At 37.6% G+C, this 26,697-nt stretch overlaps 2 protein-coding genes across 4 annotated transcripts in view; both read right to left on the bottom strand.

The window, feature by feature from the left end:
• Window positions 1-2,155: 2,155 nt before the first annotated feature.
• Window positions 2,156-9,601, bottom strand: LOC143883527 (uncharacterized). The gene is made up of 6 exons (XM_077386868.1): window positions 9,363-9,601; window positions 9,189-9,244; window positions 8,166-8,283; window positions 7,943-8,049; window positions 2,486-2,555; window positions 2,156-2,392 (listed from the first exon to the last, which is right to left on the bottom strand). The coding sequence occupies exons 1-6, from the start codon at window positions 9,442-9,444 to the stop codon at window positions 2,316-2,318; spliced, it is 510 nt and encodes a 169-aa protein (XP_077242983.1). The 5' UTR covers window positions 9,445-9,601; the 3' UTR covers window positions 2,156-2,315.
• Window positions 9,602-12,947: 3,346 nt separating this feature from the next.
• LOC143885039 (methionine aminopeptidase 1A-like) overlaps window positions 12,948-26,697 on the bottom strand; it is a 29,063-nt gene continuing 15,313 nt past the window's right edge. For all 3 annotated transcript variants that reach the window (XM_077388990.1, XM_077388989.1, XM_077388991.1), the window contains exons 8-17: window positions 25,063-25,162; window positions 23,354-23,405; window positions 23,191-23,232; window positions 21,954-22,015; window positions 21,776-21,874; window positions 20,512-20,585; window positions 20,312-20,381; window positions 19,662-19,727; window positions 19,474-19,562; window positions 12,948-13,560 (exon numbers count right to left, since the gene is read on the bottom strand). In XM_077388990.1, the coding sequence (XP_077245105.1) occupies window positions 13,483-13,560; window positions 19,474-19,562; window positions 19,662-19,727; window positions 20,312-20,381; window positions 20,512-20,585; window positions 21,776-21,874; window positions 21,954-22,015; window positions 23,191-23,232; window positions 23,354-23,405; window positions 25,063-25,162 (732 nt within the window). In that variant the 3' untranslated portion in view covers window positions 12,948-13,482. The remainder of the gene's footprint in view (window positions 13,561-19,473; window positions 19,563-19,661; window positions 19,728-20,311; window positions 20,382-20,511; window positions 20,586-21,775; window positions 21,875-21,953; window positions 22,016-23,190; window positions 23,233-23,353; window positions 23,406-25,062; window positions 25,163-26,697) is intronic.

Here is a 26,697-nt window from a genome sequence, read left to right as displayed (position 1 = left end):
AAACGGGGATCCACCCCTGCCCAGCCCCATAATCCCCAGACAAAATTGAATTTTCCAGTATTAAATCTGGGTTTGCAGCTTTTAATTTTGGTAGCCACACAACATAGAACAAATTTCGTATGGTATTCCTGAATTTAACCTACTATCTTTCTCAAATGCATTTATAGTAAAATGTTTCCAATAATAAAATTCATGAAACATGTTTCTTCCTAGTGTTGAGGGGCGGGAAAGAGGATTTTCCTTGAGGCGGGGACGGGGATGTGGAATAAAACATCCGGCCCAACCTCGCCCTATTGTCATCCCTACCGACGGTGGAACCGAGCAAATAGCCTCTTGACATATCAGCAATCTTCCTCTTGATTTTTGGTTTTTTTTTCTCCTTGAAGATGGCAAAAATACCCCTCCCATGCCATGTGGCATGCGGGGATTTGTTGGGTTACACTCTCGGTCTCCCTAGCCGCACTCGCTATGAAAATATATCATAAGCAGACAAATAAATTAGGCAACTCACTACCATATGACGCTACTCACTTTGTTTTACACTTTTTCATTACTCAAGATGCTACGATGCTACTAACGTCCAATCAGAAAAGTGTTTGATAACGTCAGTAGTGCCGTTATCAAAATTTGTTAGTGCTGGTATCAGTTTACATCAGCGCCCTTTAAGATTCTCCATGGCAAAAGCCAAAATTGCCGTGTCATACCCACGTAGATGCATTTCTCACGTAATAAGAAATTGAGGAAGGCTGCAGGTTGTCACATGGAGATATTGTACTATCACCCATGTGGGACCATCCACCATAACCCTAATCAGTAATCGCCATTTCCCTTCCTTTTCCTTTGCCTCGTTTCCTTTTATTCGAATGATTGCCGACTGGAATTTTGTTTTGCATGTGCCAACAAGTGGATGCTTCAAATTAATCAAGAGTTGGGTCCACCAACATTGCTCATATGGTGGGTTGGATTACGTTGACAAATGGCAATGCAAAGTTGGCCCACCAATACTCCCCCTTGAATCAATCTGAATCATCTACCTAGCAGGGCCCACATTGGATGTCCCACATTGGACTAGTAAAACAACCCTAACTATCTAAATTTACTGTTATGTGACCAATATTGTCTTATCACCTATAATTAGTTTCCTAACATTAAATAATAAAATTAGTGTTTTCTGTTAAGCTTAGTTGTGGCAAAGGAGGAGTACAGACAATAACACTATACTACTTAGTCACTAATCAAATACAAAATTAATTAAAATTATAAAGAGAAGAAGTCCTATCGGTCACGTTAGAGGAACATCTCTTGGAACACATGAGATCATCATTTGTTAGAAAGACAAGTGAGTAGATGAGGTAACCACTGCCACTTTTCTCTCTTTCTATATTCATTCTTTAGCTCTTTCTATCATCCTTGTCTCTTCTTTGGGGTGATATCTTGGCTTTACACATGTGATATCCCACTTTTGAAGGGCTGACAAGCTTTTGAAGGGTTGTTGAAGTCCTTTGGAGACAGACTTATCACTATCCTGAAAATTGAAACACTTATATTCATCTATCACCATAATTTTTATTCGGGGACCCTTTGATTAGATAAAATATTATACTAATTTGGAGCTACTCCATATGAAACATCAATTCTTAAAATTTCTTCAGCAACTCGGATTGTTATTCTCAATTTTATTTACTATATTCTAATCACCATTAACTTTATGATACGATACGGGGATTTTACATCAATTTCAGGTTACTCACCACAATTAAGCCATTTATGATAACATTAGGCTACTGATATTCTCACTGCCATGTTTGAAAATTTACATCAATTTTTTGTTACCTGTTCTATTTTAAACAATATAAAACCTGTAACACTGTAGGGGAATTGCGAACTTAGATTAAACCATATTATGTTCTTAAGAGACTGCTCTGAGTTTGATCCAGGCCAAACAATTCAGTGACATGAACTGAAAGCCTCCAGTATAAAGAGCAGGCTACTCTAAGCAAAATTTGCTAATAGGAAGCAGGAAAATTTGCAACCCTGCCACACTAATCAGGTTACCCTTGTTTTGATTGATAACTTAATGGCAAAAGTTTTTGAAATTTGCAGCCCAGATCAAGCACCTTTGTCATTGCACCATCGATGAGCATGAGCAAATGCATGGAGAAACCATAAATTAAACATTTTTAGCTTCTGCTCAATGTTGCTAAAATTAGCTGGTTAGTTTTTCAACCAGAAGATGCATTAGGAGCACAAAACGGGGCGACTGTTGATTTTTCTGCAGATGCAGACAGGAAATTACTGCTGAGTTTACAAGCCTTTCAAGAAGCTCTCTTTGGAGACATGTTTTGTATGAGTGTAACTGTCGTGATAATAGCACATATTTGCAATGGCACTCCTGGAAGAAGCACAAAGTAAGGTGAGAATAACTATAGCTCAGTACATATTAATATTATAGTGGTATGTATAGATATCATGAACTTTAACTCACTGAGTAGAACACAGCCCGCTTCAGCTAGTTCAAGTTTTTTCAGCACCGAGCTGTCTTGATCGTGGAATGCCTAATCAAGAATAAATAGAATTATTTCAAAAAACAATCCAATGATAATGCATATGACTTTCAAGGTCTTCACAGTAAGTTTTCTTTTATGTACATAACTTGTATTAGCCAGTTATGTGATGTTGAAAACAAAGTATTCTTTGAAACTGATAAACGTATTGTTAGATGTGCTAATGATAACAAAATAGAGCACAGAAGTCTGATGCATGGCCACCTTAATTGGTTCCAATCACAGCCCAGGAGGGCCAGGACTCAAGTAGACCTTTAAGAAACTTATTGACGATGGGCACTGACAGAAAACCACTACATACATACCGACCAAAAAAAAAAAAAGAAGAAAACCACTACATATCGCTTATCGTAAAATTGTATCCAACAAATGAATCTGGTAATTCAAGCCAATTAATATTTTATCCGACAACCCATCTCCTTTTGGGCAAAAAATGACTGGAAAATGCATAGTAACTCCCCTAAAACAACAATATTACCTTTGATTCTTAGGATATATTTGCCATTTTAGACTTTACTTTTATCATCTTTTTTGAAAATTTATTATCTTTCAGTCTATTGGCCTGGAAATAGAATATCTGCATTGTTATTAGTCTAGGAAGAGAAGGTTTTTCCACTCATTTCCAAGCAGATTTTGGGAGCAATAAATTTCATTAGACTGCAGCAGAAACCCTTTTGAGTTTCCTTCCATCCACATTCCACACATAATGGTGACCAGAAGAGATATGACCCACTCTGTAACCCCAAATGAATCTCCAAAAATGCCATCTTCCGGTACCAATGAGGGTACCTCTGACCATAAGAGTGGCAAATTGCCTCCAAATCCGCTGTAAAGAGAACCAGAAGAAGGTGAAAGGCGTCCCTCCACCAATCGAAGAACAGACACTGCTCGGGAATCAGAGGCCTTGACGATGCAGCTTGTCTTTAGTGAGAATATTGTTCCTCATTGTGAAAGCTAGCACTCTCGGGCTAGCTGGCCGCTTAACTTCTGAAAGATCAACTAGGGGAAGAGGCTCACTGTGCCTATCAAGAATCAAAACAAAAAGAACTCGCAAAGAACAACCCATAGTAATAAACCACTAATTCATCCTTAAGACCGCTGACCACAATATACACTAGCTCAGCAATAGAAACATTCACCTCTTCTCTATAAAGTCTAGCAACTTTTAGTGCCTATGTTATATCCCTGTCCCTCCGGTCAAAGCAGCTAACCACCTAGGAACTCCTATTTTCCATCACCCTAAAAAGGTGTCAAAAAAGCGCACCACCTAAGGATTGCCACATCACATGTCAAGCCAGAGCATGGTCATTGCCACTCATTCTGAACAAGATCTCCTGGTCATACTTATAAAATCCCCTGTGTCACCGTGGACTCCCCCGAGTCGACTCCCTTTTACCTCAGTCACGTTCTTGTATGAATCCGTATTTTGTCCCACAAAGTCGATCAAAACTCCTTTGACACAACTGAGTAATGATCGTGTCAACCAAGTATCAGCCGTATCAACGGAATACTCCACTGCGTCATCCCAAATCGACTAGGATTTGCTTTGGCCGCATTTTGATCCACATCCGCATTTTGAAACACTACTCTTGGAGAACAACCTGAAGACCTCTCTCCAAACCAACCATAGGCAAGACCCCTATCTCCGCCATCACTCAGCCTAAAGATGTGTACCACTTTGCCATAAGATTCATAGCCTCAAGATTCTTGCGACCCACTTACTAGCCACCACTTCCCTTGTGTGCCGAGTTAAGGGTCCTCTATTTATGTCGTCCCAAGCCCCTATTTTTAACTCTGCATACTACTCAGTGATGCGTGTCCAACCTCAACTCTGTTCCATCGAAGTCTTAAGTCGAATCACTAACTTGGTATTGCCGGAATGCACACTTACACTGTTAAGAAACCTTATGGTGTTTGTTGAGTTAATAACAGGGCAATGTGTTCGATCTTCTTGTATCCACAGTCACATACTAAAAGACGCATTTCAAAGGTCTGCTTCTTGCGAAGTTTCACCAAGGACCATGCTTGACATTACGGTTCCATAGAAACATCTTTCTAACTGGTGTGAACGAATAGCCCTCCGGCTACATAGACACGTGTCTGTGACATCAGCTACTCGATTTCATTAGAAAATGATTGCGCATACAAAGTGTAGCTCCAATGATCTTCGCATGCATGACCAGTTGGGAGGTTGGAAAGCACCGCATTTATAAGAGTGATCATACCCCCAAATGTAAAGTGTCTTTTATGTCCCTATTGTAAATTCCTATGGAAGTAAGAGAGAATGTAAACGGTTAAAGCAGTTGATAAAATGGGCGAATGTGTATAAACCTAAATTGGAAGGGGTCTTGGTATTGGAAACATCCAAGATAGAAATAGTGCTCTATTAGGAAAACGGATTTGGAGAGTTGGAAAGGAATGTCCTACGGAGATCCATAATCATGGGGAAACATGGAGAGGGAAGGGTGTGTAGGAGGGGAGGGATTTAGCTAGTGGTAAAGGTTCGGGGGCATGGTTGTTGGTTTGTGTAGTCAAATAGTCATTAAGTTTTTCATTAGGTTTAGGGTAGGGCAAGGTTGTGGGATTAGGCTTTGGGAAGATGTGCGGTTTGTTCCATGCGTATCAGAGTATTTATAGGTTAGTGAGTTAAGGGGATCCATATCATGGATTGTTTTGAGAGATTGAAGGGTAGGAAGGGAGAGATTTAGCTAGTGGTAAAGGTTCAGGGGTATGCTTGTCGGTTTGTGTAGTCAATGAGTTATTAAGTTTTCATTAGCTTTAGGGTAGGGGGCAAGATTATGGGATTAGATTTTGGGAAGATGTGTGGTTTGTTCCATGTGTATCAGAGTATTTATGTTAGTGAGAGTTAAATGGATCCATATCATGGATTGTTTTGAGAGATTGAAGGTCAGGGTGTTATAGAGTAGGGTTTTGTAGGCGTAACTTCAAGGAGGAAGAGATAATGAACTTGTACCCCCCTTTGGAATGCTTGAGAGAGGTCTCTGTGTCCACTACCATGTCGGATAGAAGGATTTGAGCCCTGGATCAGTTTTTATCTCATTGTTTTAGTGGGGATGGTATGGGTGAGTGGGGCTTCTTTTAGTTGGATGAAAATACAAAGATCTTTTAGTTATGAAAATATGGCGATCTCCCGTCCCACCCAAGGTCCAAAGTTTTAGTTGTAAGGTAGCTCACCAAAAAACCAACAAGCCAAAACATCCTCAAGTGCAAAAGGTTTCAAATGGCTAATAGTTGTGTGATGGGCTTCAAAGTTGCGGATATATCAAATTATATTTTTCCCACTGTTCTATTGCTAGATAAAAAAAGAATCTAAAAAATCGTTTTGTTGATTCTTTAGGTTTAGGATCAGAGAAAGCATTCAAAAAGACAGTTGTTCCCGGTGTTGTTACAGGGATTGATCTGATCGTTTCTGAGTTTAGGGTCGCCTAAGTTTGGAGTCATGTTTTCAAGCTGTTTGGTATTAATTGGGCCATTGATTCGTCTTTCTATGGTCTTTTTTTTCTTTCTTTTTTTTTGGGGGGGGGGGGGGGGGGGGGGGGGGGTTGTTGACAAATTGACGAGAAGGGAAGGTTCTTGTAAATGCTTATTCAATTCGTAGTAATTTGGGTTCTTTAGCATGGGAAGAATAAGAGAATTTTCGACAATCATGAAACAAAAGGAGGGAGGATTCTTGGCGAGGTGAGAAATACCATCTTCACCAACACAATCGGAAGAAAGGAATTCTTGGGGTACACTATTCAAGACCTCCAAAACAATTGGGAATGATCGTAGGGGATGGTGTGGAAGAGAAATAAATTGGTCAAGTCGAGAACACCTCTGCCAAATGCCATCAAGACAAATTTACGGTGTTGCCCTTGCAAACCTGGGAATCACATGGGTCACATTATTCGTGTTTTCTCGGGTCTTATCAATAGGACTGGCTCAAAGAAGCAAAAGTTATGGCTCTATTTAACTGGCTTCAGAGTGTTCACAAATGAAAATTCCTGGTTTGAGAGATTTCATGGATGAAGAGGCAATCCCCAAATTTGTGGAGATCGGCGAACATTGTCAACAAAAATTCGGACTTGTGCCAATCTCTTTCGGTGTCTTTCTCTCATATTGCCGTAGAGTGAATTATATCGCGGATATGTTGGCTAGGAGTAATGTGAGGAGAGAGGGCTCTTCGTGGGGCAATCTCTGCCCCCATCATAAATCTATGTTTCTGTTTATATCTATTTTGTATTCTTTCTGTTTTTACAAAGTTTTCCTCCAGTATTTCAAAAAAAAAAAAAACAGTGGGTGTTTATTTACTATATTGCCTAAAATAGAAATTCTGCATGTTGGATACAATTTGACCACTAGAAAGTCGTAACTGCTGGGCCATGTTATAATCAAGGTTCTAAATTTCGGTCCAAAATTTCGGGTTTCGGCGGAGACCAAAATCGAAATCCGTAATATCCGAAACGTTACTTTATTTCGAGCGAAATTTTGGTAGAAATTTTGTTTCCCTGAAATTTCGATCCAAAATTTAAGGGATATCACCAAAAAAATCTGGATTTTATTGATTATTTCATTTCTTTCCCGAAATTTCACCATTCCAGTCGAAATTTTGTACGAGATAAAATATTACTTAATTTGATTTCGTTGGCTTTCGTCCGAAATTTCGAAATTTCGGTGAGGACCGAAACGCATTCCGAAACCAAAATTTGAAACCATGGTTTATTTTTTTAGACCCAAAAATTTGAAACCATGGTTATAATGACAAATTCTGTTTTCTCTATCAGATGTGTGACTCTGGGTTCATGTGATCATGGGGGAAAATGACAAATGCAAAGGTGTCAAGGTTTCTTCCAATTATGGTCATAGAGAAGTGAATCTGAAAAGTGGATTCCCTGGGAAAAAATAGGTGTTGGGGGTAGAGCTTTACATTAGCTTTTAGTTACCTATGATTTGATGTTCCATACTTTCATTTTTCCTGTTTGGAGTGTTAAGGTTCTTATAGCCCTCCTTCGGTTGTTCTTTTTTGTTCTTCCCTACACACACACACACACACACACACACACACACACACACACACACACACACATATATATATATATATTTATTTATTTATTTATTTATTTATTTGAACGGTAAAGATTGTGATGATATATATGCGGAATATAATTACCTCTTTAAACAAAATATATCAAAAAAAAAAAAGCAAATATCTCAACTCCACTAAGCCTTTGTCCCAAACTAGTTGGGGTCGGCCAAAAAAGCAAAGATCTACTGCCAAAGCTAAATTCTTCTTGGGAATAAAGATACGCAAGGTGATCCTTTTGTCAAAGACGACATATATACATACATATCTATGAGAAACATACAATCCATCTTACCTCCAAAGAGAAACCACGTCTAGCAATGGTTGCTAGCGAAAGCATCACAGCAATAGATGATGCGACAATGTAAAATCTCAACAAGCTTGCATTGCTGCGCCTTCGACCTTCAGACATAAGAAATAACTAATATCAAACAAAATTTACAAAATAAAACAGAAATACTATTACGAAACAAGGAAACTCTACGAGAAGATAAAAATTGGGATTGAATGGCAGCAACCTAGTTCTCCAGTTATGACAGAAATAAAACCGACAATGATTGATAAAACAGCAAGCCTATCCAGGTCCATTTCTCCAGTTAGAAGTGCCCATAGTACTCCTATCACTTGACTAATAACCTACAATCAAATAATTCAGGCCAATCTCAGTAAAGGAAAGTGCAAAAACATAATCCAAAATCCGGCATTATTTGTGAATTGCGATTGATTCACTGTAAAAAAAAAAACCAAAGAACAAAATTTTGGGGATAAAGGTGAAGTGAAATAAGCTTAAGGCCACGTTTGGATACCCACAAGATTTAGATTTGGATTTCTAACATTTCCCAGTTGAGCAAATCCTTAAATTTCCAAATCAGCTACAAGAGTGAAAAAAGATCTGATTTTCAAATCTGTTCTGCAAGACATTATTTGGCAAATCCAAATACAAAAACAAGAGGTATCCAAACATGGCCTATTTTCTTAGTTTCTTACAAATTGTAACAAACTAAGAATTTAAAATGAAAACCCACAAAGATGCTTCACAATACAGTCCTCCAATACCCAAAAAAAAAAAAAAAAAGGTAATCCAAAATTCGGCATTATTAACGATCAATTCACTGTAAACAAAATCAACAAGAATAAAGTTTCCGGACTAAAGAAACTTTTGCATGAAGTAAAATAACCTTAAATTCATGGTTTCTTACACATTGTAACAAACTAAGAATTTAAAATGAAAACCCACAAAGATGCTTCACAATACAGCCCTCCAATACCCAAAAAAAAAGGTAATCCAAAATTCGGCATTATTAACGATCAATTCACTGTAAACAAAATCAACAAGAATAAAGTTTCCGGACTGAAGAAACTTTTGCATGAAGTAAAATAACCTTAAATTCATAGTTTCTTACACATTGTAACAAACTAAGAATTTAAAATGAAAACCCTAGAAGATGCTTCACAATTACAACACTACAATACATGGGAATGCTAAAAAATTCCACAAAAAGAATCTCAGATTAGTTCAAGGCATTGATAAAAAAGAGTACCTGTATGATTATGAGTACTCTGAGTCTAGATTTCTGTTGAGCGACTTTCGTATACCCTAAAAAAAAGGAAAACGATTTGAATCAAAAGGTCACAGGAAAACCCTAGAAAATATCACCTGTGTTTCTAAAGAGACAAATTAAACAAACAGAGAATGAGGAGTTCAATTGGTTAACTGGGATCGACGACCATGCGATAGGAGAAATCTGAACCGTCGGTTCCCGTAGGACGCCCTGCTGTGGATTTTCTCTGCTGCATCTTTTTTGTCTTTTCCGCCCTCCGAGTAACAAACTAACACCACACCCACCAATGGAAATTTTTATATAGTTTCGTTTCTCTTTCGTCTGTTTGGTTGTAAGGAAATTTTTCTCCTGGATAAAACTTTTCCATAGGCTATCTAATTTCAATGGAAAATTTTCTATGATAATCTCAACCCTACTCCCAGACCGAGGAAATTTTTTTGTTTTCTTCTATATAATTTTCCTTTTGCTGGAAAAAGTTTTACATAGTCCTGTTTAGATTACAGGAACTTTCTGAAAACGTTTGGAAAGAAAAATATTTCTAGAAGAGCAGTGATTCTGCTCTACAGCCGGAGCTGGTATGACACTTACAGGTCTCTCTGCCAACATGAACGGTGGTGAGCCCAACAATTAATTTGTTTAGATCTTTAAGCAAGGTAGGCCCCACACATGTTTTACAAAATGAACCGTAGGGCCCACGCCATAGGATGATCCAAACTGTCCATTTGATGGGCCACATCGTAAATTGGTTGTGTCCCAAAATATCATTTCCACAGGATGATCCTAGCCCTCTGATCTAAAGAGAAACTGAATATTATGGAAACCTTATAGATCATGGGTTGCGATCATCCTATGGAAATGATTTTGGGGGCACAACCTATTTACGTTGCGGGCCATCAAAAGGACGGCTTGGATCATCCTATGGTGGGGACCATACGCTTCATTTTGAAAAATATGGCTTGGATCATCCTATTTACGTTACTATATGACCCACACCATGGGATGATCCAAACCGTCCATTTGATGGGCCACAACGTAAATAGGTTGTGCCCAAAAATCATTTCCATGAGATGGTCACAACCCTTCAATCTATAGAGATTACCATAATATGCAATTAATCTTTAGATGGGAGGGCTAGGATCATCCTATGGAAATGAGATTTTGGGGTGCAACCTATTTGTGCCCCATCAAATGGACGGTTTGGATCATCCTGTGGTGTGGGCCATACAATTTATTTTGAAAAAATGGGTGGGGCCTACTTGTTCGATTTCCAACAAATTAATTGTTGGGCCCACAGAGAGAGAGAGAGAGACCGGTTTGGAAGTGTTGTACCGGTTGTAGAGTAAAAAGGAGAAGGGGATATCACTGCTCTCTTTATTTTATAAACGGAAGGCCGTTTGGATACGTGGATTTTAGAATTCGGGATTTCTTCAAAATTGTAGCTAAGAGACAATAGAAGAAGCTGTCGTCTTTGACTCGTTTTTTACTTCTCGCCCTTCTTTCCGTCAACAAGAGAGTAGCAAATCCTCCCATATTTCCAGGTTTTAGAAATCTCAGGTTGTAGGAGAGATTTTTAAAACCTGAATTTCTCACTTAAAATCCAAGAAACGATGTCATGACAGCATACAGAAAACTGATCATGAACCCTCTTTTACACTATTTTCAAGCTAAAAACCTGGATTCTAAAATCCATGTATCCAAACGCCCTAAAGTGTTTTCCTTGTTTGTAGACTTTCTCTCTAGCATGGTTTCAAATTTCGGTTTCGGAATGCGTTTCGGTCCTCTCCAAAACCGAAATTTCGAAATTTCGGCACAAATCCGACTAAGTAAAAAATATGGCTATTTTATCTCCTATAAAATTTCAACTGAAAATATTTAATAATGATCAAAATGCAGATTTTTTGGGTGAAATCCCATACGAAATTTTTGGGATAAGACCGAATTGGGATAATTCTCCGTCGAGAATTAGAATAGTCGAGTATTCTACCTCATCACAATACAGGAGAGTTTATATGATGTGGGCGTGTGGTCCGGTATTTTTAAGAAAATATAGTAGTACCCACTTCTTGCGATGACCCAAACAGTTCATTTGATGGACCACAACATAAACAGGTTGTAAACCAAATCGTCTCCATTTGGATGATCCAAACCCGATTTGTAGCAGCTTCTATAATGTGCAGTCCCTCTACAGATGAGAGGCTTAGGATCATCTTATGGAGATGATTTTCAGAGTATTTACGTTGGGCCCAACAAATGAATGGTTTGAATCATCCTACGGAGTGGCCCTACTGTTATATATTGTTAAGTATATTATATTACTAATAAAGTATTTTATATTACAAACTATATTATATTAAAATAATATATTCGAAGGGAAAGTCAAAATTTTGAGACTAGTGCAAGTTCCCTCCATTAATTTGAAGGGAAAAATCAAAGTCATAAGAGTTGTGCAAGCTCCCTCCATCTTTTTCATTTTGGAATCTTTTCAATTGTTTTGGTGGGAATTAGTGGAAAACATGTAAATTTGGTAGAGTTTGCTAGAATTCAGGTGGAAATCACTGAAATTTTAGGGGAAAACATGTACATTTGGCTGGAAATTGTGTATATTTCAGTGATTTCAGGGATGGTATGTTGCATCTGACAGCAGCCGCCTCATGAATGAAGACAAAATGTACTGAAAAGTGAGCATCTGCGACTGCTGTCAGATGCAACAGACGATCTGCGAAATGCCTTCTGCTATGGACTCTATCAAATCCCAATCTAATTTTAACTTATAAAAATCCAGATTTTAGCTTTTAAAATCCCGGATTTTACAATCCTAAATTATAAAATGCATGCATCAAAGACGTTAAGTATAGAAAGAAGAGGAACCGCCGAGACCCTACAATGGAACATTCCAGAAACGCGTTGGAATGCTAGAACTCTCTGCTGTACCCTTCCTAAGTCTCCCCAAACCCTCAATAACACCACCATCACTCCTCTCCCTCTATCATTTTCTACCCATACTCAGAAACCCTCTTTACTCGAATTAGGGTTTCTCCATGGCCGAGGAGGCTAAAGCCAAAGGCAACGCGGCCTTCTCTTCCGGCCGAGTCTCCGAAGCCGTCCAATTCTTCTCAGAAGCCATCTCTCTATCCCCCACAAAACATGTCCTCTACTCGAACCGCTCCGCCGCCTACGCCTCTCTCTACCGCTACTCTGATGCCGTAACCGACGCCCAAAAAACCATCTCTCTCAAACCCGATTGGTCCAAAGGCTATAGCCGCCTCAGCGCTGCTAGATAATCTGATCCATACAGGGAATATACATTTTTCTAATATAGTATGTCCATAATTAGCACAGCTTCTTATTTTCAGTAAGTTCTCTTATCCACCAAAATATTAAACAGTGAGTTGGATACTTGGATGATGAAACTGACTGAGTCTTTATAAGGTGGCCGCACATGCATGCACGAATTTATTAAAAAATACAGTGGGAACCACTCCATATGATCCATTCATATGTTGGTACGCTCAAATCTCTTTAATACATCTGACCAATACCCTTTAAATACACAAGCAAAACGAGCATATTCATCGGCTGAGTTTAGCTCCTACAAAAATTACCCTATTTTAGGGAATGACACATCTAAGGTGCGCTATGTCATTCCATTTATGATACCAATAAAAGACTGACATGAAGTAAAGGATCTGTATTGCAAGATTAAAGGGCACTTTACTGTATTATAGAAGAGAGAAGGTCTAAAGCTGCAGCCAATCCAACCCAGAAAACTGTTTATTTAAAGACATGATATAATACATAAGTGTTTCAAACAATATCTGCTATAAGAAGATATGGAATTTTACCCATCCCAACAGTGCTTTCAAACCCCAAGTTCATAGAAATGAGTCACCTCTACACTTTAACAAAGTAAAAAATGCTTCAAACAAGTAAAAAGTTAACCCAATCAAAAGGTCAGCAAGCCCACCTAACCAACCCTCCCAGTGTACAAACAAGCAAACCCCAATTTGTCTAAATTGTATGCGAGGCTACATATGAAAAGGGCCGCATATTATTACTGCAGTTCTCAATAAATTATCAAATCATAATGCCAGAAAGATGCGACAGAAAGGCACAATCAAGGCTCAGAATATCAGCTCTATGCACAAGGGATAGGCCAATCCGATGCATAATATTAACTAGGAAATGCCAAGGCAAGTTCTAATGAAACATTATTACGTAATATATGGCCAGTTCGTATTGAATTGTACCATATCAGTTTAAACTTTGGTAGTGGTTATGGGTTTAACCAAGGGAACACATTTGGTGAGCTGGGCAACCGTGCTGTCAGAACCTCAACTCCTGAATCTGTCACCTGCAGGACAAAGTGTTCCATCCTAAGATATGAATGAATTGCAAAGGAAGAGCTTAAGCTGCCAGAATGAATAAGACATTCAAATTATATGTATAGTTGGTGAGAGTTTATGAAACTAGAAACCCACATGATTAACGGAAATCAATACGTAAAATATTATGTCGTCCACATGATCCAGACGAATAAATTGCTGTTGATGCAAAAAACAGAAGAAAAAATCTCAAATATTGCATGGTAATTCGCCGAGGAAGGATTAGGAAACACTCAATCACTGAAACCAGTTGGGGGCGGTTCAAAGTACAAATGTCAATGTTCAGGAAGTCTGAGTCATACCCGAACTCATTGAAAACGGGTTAGGGGCTTGGAGTAGTTCAAACTAAAAGGTCATGAAACCCTCTTTTGAGAATGAGTGTGGATTGGATACACCATAAAATCCCAATACAGTTGGGGCTCTAATAATTAATGCTTTATAATTTTATAATCTCTTGTATCTTATTGATCAGAGCAAGAAACCGGCATTGTTCTTATGCTGGTAATTTATACACTATTATTTCTATTACTTCATACAAAAATCCAATGAGATAGGATGTAAGAGAGTGCCTTCTTAGGAAACATTGTTCAAAGTACACACAAGTGAATAATAATGTTGTTCAGAGTATATATTGTATGCAAGTACATACTAAATTTAGGTACATAGGAAATGTTCTTTAGTTTCTTCAATAAATTTCGTTGTGGTGGTCGCAGCAGCCACAAACTTTAGCTTGGCATCGGATTTTTTTCTTGCACAGATAGGCATAAAAGCTGGTGCACAAGAAACATGTGCAGGGCGACAGAGTTGGACGAAGGAAGCGCCATGTAGCTAGAGTTAGGGAGGATGGACAACACCTATCTGGTAATTAATACTCTCTGATACCTTATATAAAATGCAGCCGCCAACAATATTAATTATTAGACCCTCAATTGTACATTTCACCCTAAGGTGCTCAATCAGAAAATCCATAAAAATAATTTGTAGAAAAAGCCTCACTGAATCAGGTAGCCTGATCAAAATAGGCCAGTTAGCCAATAGGCTATTGGTGCTTTATTTTTTCTTTTAAAGACAATGACGAGTATACTGATAAAAGTATTACCAGGAAAGATGATGAGTATAAGATGGCTCCACAATATACACAGGAAAAACCAGGAGACAGAAGAAAGGGAACAAGTGTACAAGATGGCTCCATAGCATACAAAAGGCAAAGAAAAAAAGGAGAATAAGCAAAAAAGAAAACAAAAGAAAACAAAAGGGCAACACAAAAAATAAATTTATCAAGCAAAACAAAAATTGTTCACCATGTTGAGATCGCTAATTCTCACAAAAAGGTCCACCACCTCCACATTGCATGAGCCAATCTCTTCAGACCCCTTATAGGACTTTGATGGCCATGCTATTGCACTACCTCAATTATCCTCACCCATCAACGGCCCTGTAATTCTTAAAGTTGTGAAGGCTGGATAGGAGTACCAAAAGCTCCAATACATTCAGATCTTTAACACCAACGAGACCGGAGAACAGTTTAGTAGCCTCCCCCTAAGCATTACTAAATACTCCACACCTGATGACCTTGGATTACCCCTTGGATAAAGAGCTTGGCACCCACTTAGACACCACCTGCTCCAGAGGGGGTAGGCTTATAGAGATGACATTTTCCAACCGCAGGACATCCCTCACCAACAAAGCATTCAATTCTTCTCTTTCCAATGCCCAATCAGTGATGCATTCAATTCTTCTCTTTCCAATGCCCAATCAGTGATGCATTCAATTCTTCTCTTTCCAATGCCCAATCAGTGATGCATTCAATTCTTCCCTTTCCAATGCCCAATTAGTGATGCATTCAATTCTTCTCTTTCCAATGCCCAATCAGTGATGGTTAGCATAATCTCCAAAAACAATTTCCATGGGAGTCAATTTCTCTCTTTAAGATTTTCTTGTTCTTCTCAACCTCAAAGACATCGTAAACACCACATCGGGGTTATCCATCACAGAATTTGTCCCTTCTCCCCAAAGGACCGCATTATGATGAAGGAACCAGTCATTGCTTCCATAGCAGTCAACACAGTCGGAAATGTTTGAACTCTGAAGGAAGCCATCAACATCCTTGATGCCATCCAACAATAGACAAACAAGTGGTCCACAATTTTCTCTTTTGATCTACACATAATGCATCTACTTGCAAGTCTACACCCTCCTATTTTCAACAATTCGCGAGCATTCAATGGACCGATTATAATTGTCCAATAAAAAGCTTAACTCAAGTTGGGACTGACAAAACCATTAAAGAAAGCAGAGATTTAGCTGAGAAAATGGTCTTAAGGATCTTTAGTCAAATGTCTCTTAACCTTCTCATGAAGACAAATGTAGACACCATGAAAGAGTCTAAGCAAAGGGGCTAAAAATCTATCTCCTCTTGCTTAAAACTCCTCTTAAAGTCCGAAGAAAAAATCACCTGCCCATAACTCTTTTACAATTCACTAGAGAATCAGGAAATCATGACACAATGCAACCTCTCCTAACTAGACATCACATGAAAATCTAATACCTTCAACACTAAGCCTAATACCCTTACAGACTTTTTCATGACATGAACTCGTGGACTGCTTTGCCCCCGATAGCTTATCCCTATGGAGACCGCCCTACAATCTCACCAACCCCATATCACCCAATATTTGTGGCAAATGTTAACTAGATGGGGAAGTAAATCAATCCTTGTTTGTACATAGTTTTCTATGGTAGGAAATATATTACGTCATTCAAATTTCAGAGTCCACACCATTCATTTTTTTCTCTCAAACGAAACAAAATAGGACTGACAAGGGAAGCTAGCATATTGAAAACATAATTTTTTTAGCCTAGTAGTAAAGAATACTTTATTTGGAATTATCTATATAGAGATAGGCAAGTTGATAAAACACTGTTCTATCAGAAAAGAAAATAGAGAAGACGAATGGTAGAAAAATCAGAAGAGAGTGCGTTAATTTGAGGAAACTCAGGCCTCCAATGAGTTAATTCAAGGAAACTCGGCTTCCAATGCGCTAACCGCACTAATTGTGATTATTCCTTGATGAATAGCCATACGGCATCTACATTATATAGAAATTGGGGAATGTAAATTAGGAAACATAAATTAGGAAAATAGAAAAAGGAAATTAAGGAAACCTACTAGAATATGAAAATAACATAAATAAGGAAAGAATTAACAAGGATTCTCTTGGAGGTCTTTGCAGGGATTCTCTTGGAGCGGTTTGTGGTCCTTTTGTGGGCCAATGGGGGTATGCGATTCTAATGAGGCGGAGGTTAGAGCGATGTACCAAGGGATAAAAGAATTGACAACGATTTCTATAGCAAGACCATTGTTGAGGGTGACTAACAATGTGGTTAGGTGGTTCTCGGGCTCGGCGGCTCCTCCTTGGAGGTTTTGGTCTTACTTTGAGGAGATTGCAGACTTGACATTTGGATCATCTATTGTTTTTAATCATGTAAGGAGATCTGCTAATTCTAAAGCAGACACTCTAGCTAAGTCTGGGATGTTTAGGGTGGATTTGGAATGGTTTGATTTCCTTCCACCTTGAAATCTTGGTTTCTCCTTTCTTATTAATATATTGCCATTTCAAAAAACCAGTTCTAACATTCCCCCGCTCTTAATTTCAACCTTGTCCCCAAGGATAAAGATTAAGTGATGATATTTCGAGGAGTTGATCTTGTGCAAGACTTTCCAAATTTCTTCCCTCTGCTCTTTTTCTTTTTCTTTCTCCCTCCTTTTCGCCTTTTCTTTGTCTTGCAATTAGTCACCATTTTGAATATTATCATCAAGAGTTGAGGCTGCTCCATTTCCAAATCGATCTCATCATGCCGTTCATCAAAGCTTCTTTAATGTATCTTTTTGGAATGATTAGGACGTTGATGCACGAATGGTTGTCGATGAGGATCTTCTCTTTGGTGTTGGAAAGGTTGAGAGGAACGACAATTTTTTTGGCATCGATTTTGCCGGATTCGACAATAATTGACCACTTTCTTCTGTGGTTTTTTCGATTTTTCTTTGATCTGATTTCTCTCTCTTCTTCTTTTCTACCCTTTTTCTATTTTGTCTTTTCTTTTTGATCGAGCTATCCTTTTTTACGGCCCTCTCACTGAACTCTTCAATTAGTTTCAGCAAACATGAAGGCTCTTCTAACTTCACAGCAAGTGACGGTGGCATACATGGCAAGGATTGGGATTTTGAGAAAGAAATTATCTAAACATCTTTCGCAAATTTTCTTCAACGATTTGTATTCTTGATTCGAGTCGTGATTCCATCTTCACAACCCTCGCCTCCAACCTCACTTCCAAGGCTTGTTCTTCTGAGGATGACCCATTCTTATTTCCTGTAGCCATGAAATAATTCCTCAAATCCTTGATATCAATCTCATTTTTTTTACGACGCATAAGAAGCATCCATCAGAAAACCGCTCTGATACCAACTTGATAGAACATTGTTATATAGGAAAAGAAAATAGAGAACAAGATGATAGAAAAATAGGAAAAGGGTGAGTTAATTCGAGGAAACTCAAACCATAGTTACCGGATTCACCATCCGCCCTCCGATCCGTGATCCGGGGTCGCACGATCCGAAACGTGGTTCACTAACGACCCGGATCGCCAAAAATGACGAACCGCGGCGACCCGCGGGAGAGAGAGAGAGAGAGAGAGAGAGAGAGAGAGAGAGAGACTAGAAGAGAGATGGAGAAAGCTACAAATTTTATATTTTTGGGTTGAATTGGAACTAGAGCTTTATTTTGAAAAAAAAATGTAGGGCATACATGAGGTTTTTTTATTTTTTTATTAAATGGATGTAGTATGGGACTATGGAAGGATATTCATATATTCGAACGGGAACTTTCTTTTTGAAAAAATATGTATGACATACACGAGGTTTTTATATTTTTTGTATTAAATGTGTGTAGTGTGTACTATGGAACAACATTCTTGTAAAAATATATGAAATTATATATATATATATATATATATATATATAGAGAGAGAGAGAGAGAGGAAAAGGAGTGTGCGGTCGAGCGCACCTAAGCTTAGGTGCGGTCGAGGGCCCAAACACATGGGTCCCACATTTTTTGTGTTGATCAAAACCATTCACTTGCAAGGCATCATCATAGATAGGGTGTGTACAAAAAATCAGCTCCATTGGATCATCCTAACCCCTCCAAAAGTGGAGGGCAAAAATGGGCAAATTTGTGGCAAAATGTGCCTGTCCATTTTGACCTCCACAAATGGATGGGTTAGGATGATCCTATGGAGCTGATTTTTTGTACATACGCCATCTATGTAAGGGCCTTTCAAATGAATGATTTGGATCATCTTAACAAAGTGGGCCCACATGAGTTTGGGGCCCTCGACCGCGCCTAAGCTTGGTGCGGTCGACCGCACAATCTTATTCCTCATATATATATATATATATATATATATATATATATATACCCTCATCGTACCACGTTCCGGACTACCATCGTACCCCGTACCCCGTTCCCGTACCGCGTACCAGAACGAACCGCGTTCCGGGTACCCTTGACTCAGACCTCTAATGAGTTAATTCGAGGAAACTCGGCCTCCAATGCGCTAACTGCGCTAATTGTGATTATTCCTTGCTACAAAGCCATACGGCAGCAACATTATGTAGAAATTGGGGAATGTAAATTAGGAAACATAAATTAGGAAAATAGAAAAAGGAAATTAAGGAAATATACTAGAATAAGGAAATAACATAAATAAGGAAAGACAATCTAACAAGGAAAACCAGTTCTAACACAAGTGGAATAGCTTAGAGAAGGTCTATCAAATTGACAGGTCAGACAAATAAAATAAGTCGAGTGAATATGCAAACTCACAAGAAGAGTGTGCTCAAACTGAGCACTTCGTTTACCATCTGCCGTAACAGCTGCCCATCCATCAGGCCACAACCGATCCCGCCAAATTCCTACAAAAAAAGTTCCTTTTAGTGTGCAAGTAGAAATTATAGGAATGTTTTAACCATGAGATGGTTGGCTCAACATTTGCTAAAATCTATAATGATAACCTGCATTAATCATTGGTTCAATCGAGAAGGTCTGTCCAGCTTTCATCACACCAACTGCTTTATTTCCTGCTATGGGTTAAGGAGAAAGCAATTCACACTTGATGGCACAAAGTCACATGTGGGTGAAAAGAGTGACTCCAAATTATGTTAACCCGTGTATGGAATAGTGCTTCAGTTGAATTCAGCATTTATTGATTTCCCAAGTTATGTTGTCTGATTGTTCTATAACAGGAGATTTTATATGATGTGTGGCCGTATAAACCCATATTTTTCAATAAGTACAGTATGGACCACTCTATAGGATGATCCAAACCGTCCATTTGTTGGGCCACAACATCAATAGGTTGTGCCCCAAAAATCATTTCCATAGGATGATCCTAACCCTCCGATCTTCAGAAGTTTCCATAATGCAGTCCCTCTATAGATCGGAGGGTTAGGATCATCATATGGAAGTGATTTTAGGGGCACAACTTATTTACGTTGTGGCTCAACAAATGGACGTTTTGGATCATTCTATGGAGTGGAACTTACCGTGCTTTTTGGAAAATACGGGTTTATACAGCCACACATCATATAAAATCTCCTATAACAGACCATTAAAAAAAAACTCCTATAACAGAACCATAATACTGATAATAAGCAAAGGATACTTCCATAATGAGGAATGTTTGGGGCACAGTGAAACAACTCTCCAACACCATGACCACAATATGATTTGACCTGATTTTACAAAATCACTGTTAAGATGTATTATAAAATGAAGAGAACTACAATACTAATTTATGAGTTATAAAAATAAGAAATCACTACAATACTTAATTCATTTCAAAAAATATGATATCACAATTACCACAGAGAATCCAGACATTGTTGCATGCCGGTTAATAACCTCTCCTACTTCGCGAAATCGCACTCCAGGTTTAACTGAGCTTCAGAAAGAGAAAAAGGAACATAATTAACTTCAATACGATTAATAATTCTCAGATATGATTAAAATAAGTTCCTGGCAAGACTGTTGTCTTTAACATTTTTTTCTCTAATTTGGCGAGCTGTTATATGGTCGGTGCACATGTATTTTCTTAGGCAAGGGTACAAAGTGGGGCCAACAAATATGATGATCCATCCAAATCCATCAATTTCTAGGCCTGGTTCGGAAGGGCATACCACAAATTGAACTATTCAAACCCTCTGATTGAGGACACTTTTCTGGTAAGTATGGAGAGTTTGCCCTTTTCTTTTAACTGTCTCTTTAAGGGGCACACAAGTCAGAGGATTACTATTGTTTTAAGCAAGGGATTTTTGGATCATGACCCATCCATAGTGGGGCTAACAGGAGAATCATTTGGATCATTGAACAAGTGGCCCCGCTTGTAAACTTGCTTGCTAATGTATTTGCTAAGGATATACATGAACATTTACCATATAACGATTTTGAGATAGCAATAGAAAACTTACAAGGATATAGGTGGTCAACTATTGCATCTATTCCCATCAGTGATATACACTTATGTCAGGTGCCTATTTTAGCTCCTAAATGTCAAGGTTATGCATGTAAGAAATTTCTATTTGCGTATCTTCTTTGTTTTCATCATTCAGCACTCATCAATGCTTTGATTCTTTCTGTGCCACATTAAAAGTAGATTGGACAACAATCGTCCTTCTAATAAAGGACTAATATAAGAATGCAGTGGTCATGATTCATAACTGTCACAAATATTGTTCTCAGGAATTTCTCGGAAAGGGAAAATCTCGGGATATATTATATTTTTTTATTTTTTTCGGGTTCATATCAGAAAAAAATGCTTAAAATAAAATTATTTAAAAATATAAATTTAAGAAAAAATATCAAATAAAAATATTGGGATAATATCATGTATCATGATATTATCACGATATTTTATGATAAAAATTAAAATATAGCTATATTTTTTAAATCTCGGGATTATTTTGGTATTTGTTTTTTGTCAAAATGTCGCGATAAAAACGCAATATTTTGAAAACGTCGGAGATATATGTGACATAAATGCAATCTGCTCAGATGAAGCAACCATAAGTTATGCATGAACAATCACATGAACTTGGAATGCACGAGATGTTCAAATTCTAACAAGTACCTATAGATATAGCCTTCTCCAAACATTCATATGTACACTGTATCAGTTGTTGGGAAGCCTCATCAACATTTCCCACAAAATATGTTTCATTAAGATCACCTGCACATTTGTTCAATAGGGTCAAGTAAAGAGTTCCATTCATATACCAAGAGAAATGAATAGACAATGTATTTCATACCATGGACACCTTTATAGTAGACAGTCACATCAACATTTACAATGTCACCATCTTCCAGTCTCCTGTAACAGGCACTAACAGTTAGTGATGGCATAGGATGAGCCAGCATCCAACTATAAGACTAGACATAGAACCAAATATTGTATATGGTTAATTTTATGCACTTAAAAAGTACCATGTTGCAAAGGAGATGTGCAGCATTTACTACGCACATAGTGAGGAGACTCATAGTAACCAAATCAGAACTATTTAACAAATTATAAACAATGTTAAAAGAAGGGTATTTCTTTCTCTTATTTAAAGTTCTTTGTTGCAACTTATCCCATATACATTTTGCAACTATTTTTAATTGTACACATACGCAATAGGTAATCCCTCTTATTTAATAAGAATCATTATCTTTGTGAGCAAATATTAGAAGCCGCTGAAAAAGTGATAAATAATTGGAATGTCGCTTCATTTGGAGAAATAAATATTTCGGAACTGTAAAAGTTGTTGGAAGAAAGATAATAATTCCTTCTTTTTGTAGAGATGATATTGTTGTTACAGGAAATGACACTGTTGGACTTAACTGGTTGAAGGATTTCCAAAAGCATAATTTTTTCATCAAGGATTTGGGACACCTTCGTTACTTTCTCGGCATTGAAGTTGCACTGTCTAAAGATTGAATTAATTTATTACTTTCTCGCCAAACCAGCTTTAGTATGCTGAACAAACACAGAATTATCCGCTTCACTTTGACAACACTTGTCAAACTAGGCTAGGGGAGACTGCCTTACCCCATATACGGCAACTTCACTTCATTCCATAAATATGAGAAGATAAACTTCATTATAGTATCGGTTTAAATATCAAAAGTGAACCAAATGAAGCTACACAGTGCAGATTCTTTGTAGCCGTACTTAGTTCAATATAAAAAAATAAAATAAAAAACCAGTTATGTGCTCACTTTGACAATTTCGCAATGTGGCATACATAACCAAATTAACACAGTATTCTTCAAATACAACACACAAAAGAAATTGGCTAGAGAGAGTATTCTTCAGAAATTACTTAAAATGTTCATTTCTCGTCAACCCTTGATGGTCATCAGAGGTAACCAACTAACCATAATTCCATAATTGATGAAACCACAGAAATCAGCTTACTATACTATACCAATGCATGGCAATTTAATTTTAAAAAGAAACTGAATATGAATATGAAAATTAAATACAAAATTAAAAATAATACACACCTGGCATCTGGAATTCCATGACAGATAATCTCATTAACTGATCTGCAAACCAAAAGAAAAAAAAAAAAGTAGGGAAACACTCCTTTCAAAAATAAAACCACATTTCTATCTTTAGTATAGAGTATAGAAACCATGTTAAATAAGATGCTTAAAAAGTACCTACGTGCAGCAAGACTTTGGGAAGAAATGATAATTTAGTGGAGATGGATATCCTCCTACAAAATGATCAAATATCCAATAAATGACTTAGTAACAGGCCAATGATTACTAGTAATAGTTCAGAGATCCAATAATTAACTTAGTAACGGGCCAATGATTACCAGTAGTAGATCAGAGATCCAATAATTAACTTAGTAACGGGCCAATGATTAATAGTTGTAAGCATATGTTCTACAATAACCATAATAGTTAAAAATTAGAATATTTACCAGTTTACCAAAATTAAGATTTTGAGATTCAAAATAGGAGATAAAGAAGAAGAATGGAAATACAACAAGAATCAAGAAAAGGAACCTAACAATCACAAGCATTCCTCTCACTAATGATGGTGATGGAGAACCTAAAATCTTAATGATGGTGATCGAAAACCTAAAATCAGACTTCTCTTTCTACCCATGATGCCTGTGCAAGCATGATGCCACATCATATGAGAAATAGGAATTTAATCATAAGCATACCTCTCGCTAAAAATAGGAATTGATGCGGACAACAATGCTAAAATCAGACATTAGTTACAACATATCAAAAAAATAATAACTAAGAACTCATTGGGAGCTCATTTTCCACTTCACATGTTCCTCATTTCTCTCTATTAATTACATGTTCCTGGCTCATTATGAGTTTCCAGAATTGGTATAAATCCTATCCCACCCGATCCCACTTATTTTTGGCCTATAGCAAGGAAGCATGCCCTTCCCTTCCCACCCATGCAAATGCCATTCGCATGAGAACACATGTAAGAAACGAGCAATTGACAATTTTATAACCTCATCACAACAAAAATAAAAAAAGGTACAGGACAAATGTGTAAGATGTTGATTTTTTTAAGGCAGTATCATGATCTAGGGATGGATTAATATTTGGCATATAAAACACCCTTCCACCTAGTGAACCAGATCCCTTTCTACTGTTGCATATTCTTTCCTTTCTTTTTTCTATGTTGCATGAGTACGGATACGAGTATCAGAATTCGACACGGGTATGAAGTGTCGGATTCGGCTAACAAAAAAAAAGGATTCATGGATTCGGCCAATTTTAATTCTTTAACATTATAATATGGTTATATATTGAGAATTTTGGTAGGTTAAGTAAATAAAATGTTTTATTTCCATATAAAAACCTTACTATTTTTTAAAAATATAAAAACTTTACTATTAGGGTAGATAAAACTCAAAACATGTGATAATTGCCCAAACTCCCACACTTAGCAGATACTTCTGAAGCTTACGAATAGGAAATATCAGAAGAAAACAGAAACCAGAAAACCAAATCAGCTTGTCTATATGAAGTCCAAAGCAGTGTAAAAATTTCACAAGGTCAATCATTGACTGGATCGAGTTGACTCGGTTTAGGCCCTACCGAGTCAATAAAGGAACTCGCTAGACTTGTCTGAGTACGTATTTAAAGCTTGCTGGGTCCCTCATTGACATGACCGAGTTGACATGTTAGCCTTAGGCGATTTCTTGACCGAGTACAAATGAGAACCATTACTGGGTCTTAACCATTGTTTTAAACTTTAGCAGCACAAGCATAGGACATGTATCTACCAATCAAATAGCAGATTGGGTATTTCATAAATTCAACATAAAGAAAGAAGTCCAAGAATTAGTCACTTGGACAATGTAAAACTAGTAGAAGAAGAAGACTACTTACCAGCAGCTATTGTGGCCTCATGGACCACTTCATCAATTTCATCAGTTGTCACTCCAGGTCGAATTGCACGAGCAGCTGCATCTAAAACTTCCCTTGCAATCTAAAGATAAAATTTGTAAGACAACTTACATACAAATCCAAGAAGAAACTAATTTTACATATCAAGCACAAGTAATGTTCTCCATCATTCAAATAGGCAACTCCATTACAATCGAGAAACCAATATACCTATGAAGGTCATAGATTTAGGGATCCAATGATTCAATCATAAGGTAACAGCTAGAACTAAGACATAAATACCTATATTATACTCAAAAAAAGATTTTTTTTTTGGGATTGGAAGTGGGGGAGCAGGCAATAGTAGGGAATGTTTAGGAATGACAAGGTGGAGATTTTGAAGTTTACTGAGGGTCTATTGGTGTCAAAGGCCCAGATTAGACATAAGCGAGAGCTCCTCTCACGAGCCCTGGTAAATCCCTTAATGAGACGAGGGAAGGACTGCAGTGGAGGGAGATTTGTTTGACAAGATCAAGTGGGTGTCAGTTCAAGGATTGAGAGCTTGTAAAATTGTGCACATTATGGATGCTAATAGTGACCTGCACAGAGTTGAATGTTTTTTGTGTTTATATGGTAATAGAAATGAATGATGCAGAGAAAGGTTAGCAACCGAGGGTGCAAATAAATCTTTCTTACATGTAGCACTGTCTCTTACTCTCTGCCACTAATTTAATTTTCTATATCACACCAAGGAAAAAAATAGTGGTTGTGGCCACGGCCATGGCCACGCTGGTGGCAATGATATTGTCATGTCATTGAGGTGAAATGGTGTTACCATACAGTTGTTGAAACAATTCCTCTTTCTTCAACATACTCATCAATTATAAGGTGGACACTATTAGATCATACCTTCTTTGACTTGAACATAATTTTCCAAAATTTTAAAATATTGGTTCTGAAAGTGTTTAGTGTTTTAAGTATGTTCAATTCAATTTTGTGTCATCAATCATGTTAGGACATCAAGGAGCAATTACAATTTCCAAATATGATGAGCCATAATTGCTTTGCTAAGGTGATCCCTACGTGCTTTGCATCTGAATTCTAAACTCTAATAGATTTGCAGTTGCACTGTAACTACTTTGCTAAGAGGAGAGTGAAGCTCAAATGCTTTGGGTAAGAATTACATCCTAATTGGGCCGCCAAAGATTTACTAATCTCTTTATTTATTATTTTTTTCTTTTGAGAAAAGGTATGATCATGGTTTTAAATTTCGGCCGAAATACCGAAATTTTGGATTTCATCCGGAACAGAAATTTAAAAATTTCAGACGAAATTATAAGATTTTCACCGAAATTTCCACCAAAACCAAAATTGCATTTTCGGCTGAGGCCGAAATTGAAATCGAAACCAAAATTTCAAAACTTGGGTATGATTACATTAACAAACAAGAATCATTACAAAGGGGGCAGAGATTGCCTCCACATACAGATAATCGCTACCCACACCCCTTTAGGCAAGGAGATATCCTGACCAATAGAACTACGAAGAACATGGGGCGGGGGATTGTTCTGCATAACACCATGATAACGACCACTTAAACTCATTAATAACACCAGATTACTGCAAACAGGCAAAGGC

Source organism: Tasmannia lanceolata, unplaced genomic scaffold (genome assembly GCF_043159265.1).
Source record: "Tasmannia lanceolata isolate RefF3 unplaced genomic scaffold, GAP_Taslan_0.1 ptg000008l, whole genome shotgun sequence".
Lineage (NCBI taxonomy): Eukaryota > Viridiplantae > Streptophyta > Magnoliopsida > Canellales > Winteraceae > Tasmannia > Tasmannia lanceolata.
This window is presented reverse-complemented; position numbering and strand designations above follow the sequence as displayed.

Bases quoted from the DNA above. Each gene is read 5' to 3' on its own strand.
- LOC143883527 (XM_077386868.1), bottom strand. From the start codon at position 9,444: ATGCAGCAGAGAAAATCCACAGCAGGGCGTCCTACGGGAACCGACGGT. The intron at 8,284-9,188 runs GTACTCTTTTTT...ATTTGATTGTAG, and splicing joins GAGTACTCATAATCATACAG to GTTATTAGTCAAGTGATAGG. The intron at 2,556-7,942 runs GTAAGATGGATT...ATTCTTGATTAG, and splicing joins GACGTGGTTTCTCTTTGGAG to GCATTCCACGATCAAGACAG.